This window comes from Diaphorina citri, unplaced genomic scaffold, assembly GCF_000475195.1.
Source record: "Diaphorina citri unplaced genomic scaffold, Diaci psyllid genome assembly version 1.1 scaffold845, whole genome shotgun sequence".
Lineage (NCBI taxonomy): Eukaryota > Metazoa > Arthropoda > Insecta > Hemiptera > Psyllidae > Diaphorina > Diaphorina citri.
In genome coordinates this window covers 956-10099 of record NW_007378277.1, presented here as the reverse complement: position 1 = coordinate 10099, position 9144 = coordinate 956, and the positions used below count along the sequence as shown (strand labels likewise).

General features: G+C 38.5%; 2 protein-coding genes across 2 annotated transcripts in view; one reads left to right on the top strand and one right to left on the bottom strand.

The window, feature by feature from the left end:
* Window positions 1–1101, bottom strand: part of LOC113465347 (sialin-like) — a 4900-nt gene extending 3799 nt beyond the window's left edge. The window contains exons 1-2 of the mRNA XM_026825946.1: window positions 1007–1101; window positions 249–344 (exon numbers count right to left, since the gene is read on the bottom strand). Of these exons, the coding sequence (XP_026681747.1) occupies window positions 249–344; window positions 1007–1073 (163 nt within the window). The 5' untranslated portion in view covers window positions 1074–1101. The remainder of the gene's footprint in view (window positions 1–248; window positions 345–1006) is intronic.
* The window catches only part of LOC103512495 (sialin), a gene marked incomplete in the record, with an annotated part of 25111 nt that extends 16516 nt beyond the window's left edge, over window positions 1–8595 (top strand). The window contains 3 exon segments of the mRNA XM_008477256.3: window positions 6492–6612; window positions 7165–7253; window positions 7538–8595. Coding sequence (XP_008475478.1) covers window positions 6492–6612; window positions 7165–7253; window positions 7538–7720 — 393 coding nt within the window.
* Between the last annotated feature and the right edge of the window lie 549 nt (window positions 8596–9144).

The following is a 9144-nucleotide window of genomic DNA, read 5'->3' as shown; positions in this document are numbered from 1 at the left end:
GACACAGCCCGCAGACATTTTTATCGTCTCATTTCTCAACGGATGATATCTCATGCGTTCATATTCTTACCTCAGACTTTGGTTTAACGCTGAATCTTCTGCAAGTCTTAACTCATTTCTTACCTTGTGATTGGTGGCGGTGAACCCTATGCTGGTCTCAATGTATTCCTTCTCCTCCACCGTGATCCGAGGATGCGTTGCCGGGGTCTCGAAGACCAGAACAAACCAGAGTATGCTCCAAATCAAACCGACCAGTCCGGTGAAATAGAACACACTTTCCCAACCTATGAGATCGATCAGGAAACCGCAGATTGGAAGCGTGATAGCCGCTCCCAAAGATGACGCTGCAAGTTAGGAAAAGTGTGTGATTATTGTGTGGTTTGGTTTGTGAACTAATATTAGGTACCTATGCATATTATGTACTTACTTAGGCCCGGCCTAGTGGCCAAAAGTGAGTTTAGACTTCGTTTAAGTTTTAATCTCGGTTTAAGCAATCTGATTGTCTAAAATTACTGGAATTTTTAAAAATCAACCAATCAGATTGCTTTATCCGAACTCAAACCGAGTTTAAACTCACTTTGTGACCCCCGGCCCTATATGTAAATGGAGGTTTGGAAACGCGAGTCCGCTGTGACTAGGTACATCGGTAGGTACCTATAACCTACGTATACGAGTATTAGCACATAAATTAAAAATTGATTCTTAGCTATTATTAAGGCCAAAAGTGAGTTTAGACTTCGTTTAAGTTTTAATCTCGGTTTAAGCAATCTGATTGTCTAAAATTACTGGAATTTTTAAAAATCATCCAATCAGGTTGCTTTATTCGAACTCAAACCGAGTTTAAACTCACTTTGTGACCCCCGGCCCTATATAAATAGAGGTACCTATCGGGTTTGGAAACGCGAGTCCGCTGTGACTAGGTACATTGGTAGGTACCTATAACCTACGTATATTAGCACATAAATTAAAAATTGATTCTTAGCTATTATTAGATTATTATACCTACCCATCATGTTTGAGACGAACTTGCTCCTTTCGTTCGGTGGAATCCATTTCGCTGCCATAGGATGCATAGCGGGCCATGTTGCACCCTGAAAAGATACATGAGATAGCCACAGCGGTGAATCAAGTAAAAAGACCTTGGACAGGTGATAAATCGATATATTCCGCAATCAGGGCGAGTACAATGAAGCTTCTGTGTCGAAAAGCCTTCACCCAAAATTTCAAGCTGATTGGCTGACACGATAATTGTCTTAAAAAACAATAATTTTATTACCTGACGAGATTATAAACCAATAAAATTCGATTGTTGACACCAATACAATGCCTAATTCTATCTCAATACTTATTCGAGTATTATTGCTCCTCAGCAATGGCTCCTGAATGGATGAAAAAAGGCACCCGCTATAAGTTGGGCTATGGGCTGTAATAGCCCTTTGTCACCGTCATCTAATGGGATAATTTGCGACTAACCATTTTGCATTTTGTACATGTCCTAACCGGTTTGTGACTCCTTTACTTCAACTAACATTTTGATTAGAGGGACGCTGAGTCTGCCATAGCGGCCAAACCGTACGTTTCTCGAGACACAGCCCGCAGACAATTTTTATCGTCTCATTTCTCAACGGATGATATCTCATGCGTTCATATTCCAACCTCTTTGCAAAATTTGAGCTACCTGTGGGGCTGTGACCACGAACTCCTTTTTAGCTTTTTCCCAGTATAGTCCTACATTTTGAACTTTTGTGACTCCTTTACTTCAACTAACATTTTGATTAGAGGGACGCTGAGTCTGCCATAGCGACCAAACCGTACGTTTCTCGAGACACAACCCGCAGACAATTTTTATCGTCTCAAACCTCTTTGCAAAATTTGAGCTACCTGTGGGGCTGTGACCACGAACTCCTTTTTAGCTTTTTCCCAGTATAGTCCTACATTTTGAACTGTTGTGACTCCTTTACTTTAACTAACATTTTGATTAGAGGGACGCTGAGTCTGCCATAGCGGCCAAACCGTACCTACGTTTCTCGAGACACAGCCCGCAGACAATTTTTATCGTCTCATTTCTCAACGGATGATATCGCATGCGTTCATATTCTTACCTCAGACTTTGGTTTAACGCTGAATCTTCTGCAAGTCTTAACTCATTTCTTACCTTGTGATTGGTGGCGGTGAACCCTATGCTGGTCTCAATGTATTCCTTCTCCTCCACCGTGATCCGAGGATGCGTTGCCGGGGTCTCGAAGACCAGAACAAACCAGAGTATGCTCCAAATCAAACCGACCAGTCCGGTGAAATAGAACACACTTTCCCAACCTATCACTTGGTACAGGCAACAAGGAATTAATCGATGTCAAAGAAGCTCCTGTGAAGTAATAGCAATAACACCTGGTGAATAACGAGGTTATTAGAGGTGATTGATGTTATTAATCCACATTATACCTAGCTTGGCTTAAATAGATAAGAAAATAACATGAGAGGATTCAGCGCTGGAAATCCATGCAGGGTCTTCATTTTTGTCGTATCTGTGATAGGGTTATTTGATAAAATGTGTCTCTTCAGAAATTCACAAACTTTGTGTACATCAAATACAATAATTATCATTATTACTTGATTGTATATTCGTTCATCATTTAATTATTATCTATTGGGTTCATGGGTCTTTTTAATTAAGTATCCTGTAATCAAAAGACGTTTTTGCAGATCACATAAATAGAAGAATACACTCTTTTCAGTCACGGGAACCAATTAACTACAATTAAATTTAATTGACCACTTTTAAGTAAACACATTGTCATAATAAACATGCATGCAATCACCCGTAGTGGGAACTGGGTTAATGCTTTTGAAATGATCAGGATTTTTTCCCCACATTTTCTTAGGGCTGCTCCAATACTGGCAGAAAGAACTTGGGTAATACCTACCTTTCCTCTAATATGAACTTTGATATTAGTTACTCTACACATTTGTTACATTGTACTTTGTGCCTGGAGAGAAGGTATATGTACGTATAGTTATTGTTATATATTAGTAAGTGCCTTTGATTAACTGCACTTAGGACTCATAATTGGTTTTTACATTTGGGTCAATGGAATTCCTAAGTACAAAACTTGACGGGTATATAATATATTCTCAATAATTATTATTAGACCTAATTTTTTACTAATATAATTCTAATATGCACCTACATAGGTACCTATATTGTTTTGATATTCACACCTCCTGGAATTTTATTATTCTTTTTCACTTGCAAAGAGATAATAGGTAAATATGTATAGCTAGGTAGGGTCGGGTAAGCTTGGAAGTTGTTTAATCGCTTGTTCTCTTGACCTCTTAATGCATTGCTTTTGTAGATCAAAATATGCCGCACTATTTAGTTACTTTTCGTAGATTCGTATAAGCTTAACCCATCTTTTGGAGCAGTTGCCCCTACACCTAAGCCTCAGAGTGGACTTTTTGTGTGGAGTTCAGTTTGACTACTGTCACAATGAGCAGTAGTGATGGGACGAGTCGAACATTTCACTGGAGTCCCATCACTAATGCTAGGCTTTGCCTCAAAAGACGAAGTCACGGCCCTGTGACAGCCATCTCTAGACCTAACCTCAGTTTGCTGAAGTACCAGATTAGTTTACTGAAGATAATAAACTTAAGCTGTGCAGGTAGAAGTATAAATAGCTCTCAATAGGGAACGAAGATGATTATTCTTCTGAAAAAATATTTAGCCTAGGCACCAAACTACATTTTTTTAAGAGGTTTGACAGAGGGAACTGTAACTGCTAAGGTCTTATCGTACCGAAATCGAAGAGAGAAGGAAGACAGGATAGGAAAAAGCCAACCGTTCCGAGAACGAACATTATCCCATCAGGATAAAATCTGCATCGGGCAGGAATCGAACCCGCGGCCTAGCGCTTACAAGGTAGACGCGCTAACTACTAAGCTAACGTCTACATATTCACAAATGTTTTCCAAGCCTTATTCGCCAAGGGAACCAACCTTGCCTAAAACTTACCATGAAAAGGTTAAACCCTGCCTCTAGGCTAAGAAAAACTTGCTGTAACTGTGACTCATACGACACTGAAGTTAAAATGAGAAGGAAATTATTAGAGATAATATTGACTTGAGGCAATCTGATAAATAATATTTTAAATGACCTATCGGAGTATCAGTGAATGCATTGAATGCCCCATTCCTTCTTATCTAATCCCTCACTCTCTCTATCCCTTTCTTTCACAACTCTTCACTCCCTGACGCGCTAACTACTAAGCTAACGTCTACATATTCACAAATGTTTTCCAAGCCTTATTCGCCAAGGGAACCAACCTTGCCTAAAACTTGTGCAGGGTCTTCATTTTTGTCGTATCTGTGATAGGGTTATTTGATAAAATGTGTCTCTTCAGAAATTCACAAACTTTGTGTACATCAATTACAATAATTATCATTATTACTTGATTGTATATTCGTTCATCACTTCTGTAAACGGAAAATTAGTCGGCTTTGCGGGTGGTCCTGTAGTTGGACTACAAAAAGCTTCAGCTCAACTAATATTCCAGTTACTTTGCACATGTATTGTGTCCATGCCCATCAACCTACACAGTCTAAAAATAAACCCTACCAATCTCGGTGTGTCGTGGAATTCACCTGACCACTTCTAAATGTTAATATTATGTTTCCCCTGTCTTTATGCAAATGAGGACCTTAAAATATTTACTAAAATGTTGATACCGTAGTTATCCCTGTCAAGCTTTTCTATGTGGCCCTAGTAAAGTCGGGCACAAACGCGCTGGTATAGTTGACAGGCGACCTGACAGTTTGAGAACCATTAACGTACAGATTTGCTCCTCAGGTATTCCCGCGCGTGTCACCGTAAGAGTCGGAAGAATAGTATCATCAGTAAGACCATTTAGACAAGTGTTCTATTAAAAGTACCCCTTAAGTCTCCATTAAATTCCCAGGATCAAACTATTCTGTAAACGGAAAATTAGTCGGCTTTGCGGGTGGTCCTGTAGTTGGACTACAAAAAGCTTCAGCTCAACTAATATTCCAGTTACTTTGCACATGTAATGTGTCCATGCCCATCAACCTACACAGTCTAAAAATAAACCCTACCAATGTCGGTGTGTCGTGGAATTCACCTGACCACTTCTAAATGTTAATATTATGTTTCCCCTGTCTTTATGCAAATGAGGACCTTAAAATATTTACTAAAATGTTGATACCGTAGTTATAATTGGCAGTATGGAAAGTAGGTAGGTACATACGAGTATTCTTCGAGATAAAATGAAGGACACTTTTGATCCGTCCAGTACATTCACCTTTCTTATTAGCTTCTTATTTTATGTTTGGGAAATTACTATCCGTTGCTCGATTATCTGGACTCAGCAAAACCTTTCCATGATAATATGAGTTATGACTGTTATGAGACAAAAAACTCTGTTTCGTGTTGATATAGGCCGGTTGACTCTTCGAACTCTTGATGTTCGCGCGTCTCCGGGCACGCTTGATGATTTGTTTACATGTTTACAGACAGACACACACACGGACCAATGGCTGAAACTTTGGATTTAGGCTCCAGGGACCTCAAAACGTGTTTTGTCACTAAAAACTGACCATCAAAAATTTGACCCGATTACATTACTTTCCTTGACCCACTAGAGAAATAGGTAGTTAGGAATAGTTAGGAATGAAAAATAAATCATCATACGAGTACGTACAACAGTTCAAAGTTTCTGAAGGTAGGTACTTATTATCAATTTCAAAGGAATAAACCGGGTAACTTTTGATACTGGCAAAATGTGAGGTACCTTGCACAACAGTTCAAAGTTTCTGAAGGTACTTATTATCAATTTCAAAGGAATAATCCGGGTAACTTTTGATACTGGCAAAATGTGAGGTACCTATGACACTACTAAACGCGTTAGGATTAAACCTTGTAGCAGTCTGGAAACAAGAGAGTGGGCGTAGATATATGGCGACATGTATTTATTCCCTCTCACTTGGTAGATTAGGTGTGGACTTGACTTTTATCAATTTACTTGATTTGATTGATGTATCGCATGTGACCATGTGATGAATCAAGTTCTCTGCTTTGCGTGTTAGATCTTTCCGCTCGAATGATTTCATTAAATTTATTTTTATTTAAATTAAGTTGCTTGGCCATTCGAGTGAATGTGTTCAACAAAGAATAACATACGAGGGCTTCATAGAAAACATACATAGGTAGGTACAATGGTGCATAAAGGGTGTAGTCATTGAGCACATACACATTTCAAGGGCGGTGGTTAGTAAACTAACCACCGCCCTTGAAATGTGAAAGAAAGTGCGTTTTTTCTGCCCCTGAAAGAGTTAACACTAAAGGACATTTTACGTTTTAAGCTTTTAACCAATGGATTGCAAAATAGTCACTCTTATGAAATCACTCGGTTCAAAAGCAGAACTCATTATTCGCGGAACTTTAGTTCCTCTTACTAACTCAATACATATTCTTGATTCAGATTTACACCGGAGAAGATCCCATATTTGCTGTGGCCATGTTCACCCTCGCTCTGACCTTCAACGGAGCTGTAACTGCTGGATATCTTGGAAACGGACTGGATATAGCTCCGAACTTCTCTGGTAAATAGTTCATTTAGAAGGTAGATTACTCGTCTTGGCCCACTTACTCAATATCAGGTAGACCTGAGAGACGAACCTTTTCACCGGAGAAGATCCCATATTTGCTGTGGCCATGTTCACCCTCGCTCTGACCTTCAACGGAGCTGTAACTGCTGGATATCTTGGAAACGGGCTGGATATAGCTCCGAACTTCTCTGGTAAATAGTTCATTTAGGAGTACCTTGATTTTATTGTGGAAATCAGATTACTCGTCTTGGCCCACTTACTCACTATCAGGTATCAGGTAGACCTGAGAGACGGACCTTTTCAGCCGTACCTGTCAGGTCTACCTGATAATGAGTGACTGGCCTTGACAGTTTTAGTGCAGGTCCACTTTGGAGCACCAAGTCTGTTCGTGTGGTCCTGCACCCAAAATGTTATTTAACGAGGTGTATAGGCCATGAGATCATGCTAAAGAAGGCAAAATAAAATACCCATCTTCATCGGTCACCGTTGTAATCCGTATGATGAATTTATGGCTTTTTTTTCTAAATCTTTTCTTTTTTTCCCCAGGAACAATCTTCGGATTAGCGAATACCCTGTCTTCGTTTGGAGGTTTCGTGTCTTCACACATAGTTGGCGTTCTCACAGATGGAGATAAGGTGAGTTTCGGATCCAAACATTCAACACCCTTGAGGTGGGTCCAAACATAGTCGACCGCCCGTCGATCGATTTCGAATATCGATCGACGAGGAGAAACTATAGTATCGAGGCAGTGTGGACGATACACACCTTTAGATTCCTTAGGTCTTAGTTGATTTTCCAAACTAAAGGAAATTTGACCATAAAAGTAGATACGATTACGATCATAAATCTTTATAAAGGGTAGTCTTTATACAGGGCAGGGTAGTCCAACTCGATCGTAAATTATTGTATTCATCCACAGGTGCGCCACTTCCGACCCTGGCAGTACGTGTTCATGGTTCTAACTACTACGTACACCGTGGGCGCTATCGTCTTCTTGATATTCGGTACCGGACAGCTTCAACCCTGGAACACTCCGAAAATTTCGGACGATGTAGAACTTGCTAAGAAGGAAGCGGAACCACTGAAGAAAATTTCAAGCTAAAGAGCTTTGACGTTAAGATCCTGTTGAGAAATTGAGAGTTTTTGCTGCAGGCATTTCAGGGTGGTGGGTCTGACGATGGCTAACTCTGTAGAAACGTTCAATATCAATGTTGTGATCTTATCAATTTATGGCCTGTTGTAAATGTAGAAGGCAATAGAAAGTTGCTAATAAGCGCGAATCACGTAGAGTGGAAAAATACCCAACATTTTATTCCCAATCCCAGACCTAGACCACATAGTTAAATAATTTATCTCCCTGTACTAAACTTTTTGAGGTCACCAGTTAAAAACACAGTTGAAAAGACCCCGTAAAGTGTAGATTAGTTTCTTTTACGTTCAGTACCTATCTGCGTGAGATCAATTTGAGGGTTTTAGGACCTTCGGGACCTTTTTTAACGAAGTAGGTACTATAAAAACAGCAACACTAAAGGTCAATGGTTATTTCATCTACAATTCTACACTATCAGTATCATCAATATTTATATCGGTTAGTTATAGCGAGCTTTAAGAAAGACATATTATGTATCTAATTATTTACACATCTATCATTATTTGATTTAGACGTTAATTTGCCTGTCTCTGTTATGCTGAATGTTATTGTGTTTTAATGATGACTTTCAGGCGAAAACTCTCAAATTTCTACTGTAGAATTTACACTTTTGGAAAAGACTGTGATTTTTATTTCTTTTTATTTTTAACATAGAAAGATGCCAAAATCAAACTTAATATTGGCTTTCGTTCAAAATCATTCTCAAGAATAGATAATTTATTTTTATAAGTAGGACGACTTTTTTTTAATTAATCTACGTAGGTATGTACATGTAAAAAATAATAATAAATAAAATTAGTAATTCTTTTCAGAATTTTCATTCAATGTAAATTTTCGACCTCGTCTTTTTGTAATTAGCTCACGGGGATTTCCGTGCCTGTTAGGTAGGTACCTATAATGTCCAATAAAAAGTTCACACTGATGTTTTATTTTATTTTTTACCTATGACGAGATAAAGCATCTCCATAATTTTTTCCTCACATAAAACATACCTAACATGTAAAACTAGTATTGACAACAAAGTACCAAAGACTTGCCATGTTCTCATGGTTATGGTAAGTATAAGCATAAAACATACCTAACATGTAAAACTAGTATTGACAACAAAGTACCAAAGACTTGCCATGTTCTCATGGTTATGGTAAGTATAAGTACTTAGGTATTAATTCATTCTAGCTCGATGAATTATTTCAATTAAAAGTTAATATTAATTAGGTACCTACGTCGTATTTCAATCTTCCTACTTTTTTTTACCCATTTGACCATTATTTATTTTCCTCTTTTGGTAGGAAACCTTTCCAAATGTTATTAAAATTTTATTAATAAAAGAGCAATAATGCTCTTCCTATAATTATTAAAAATCCGAGCAAACATAA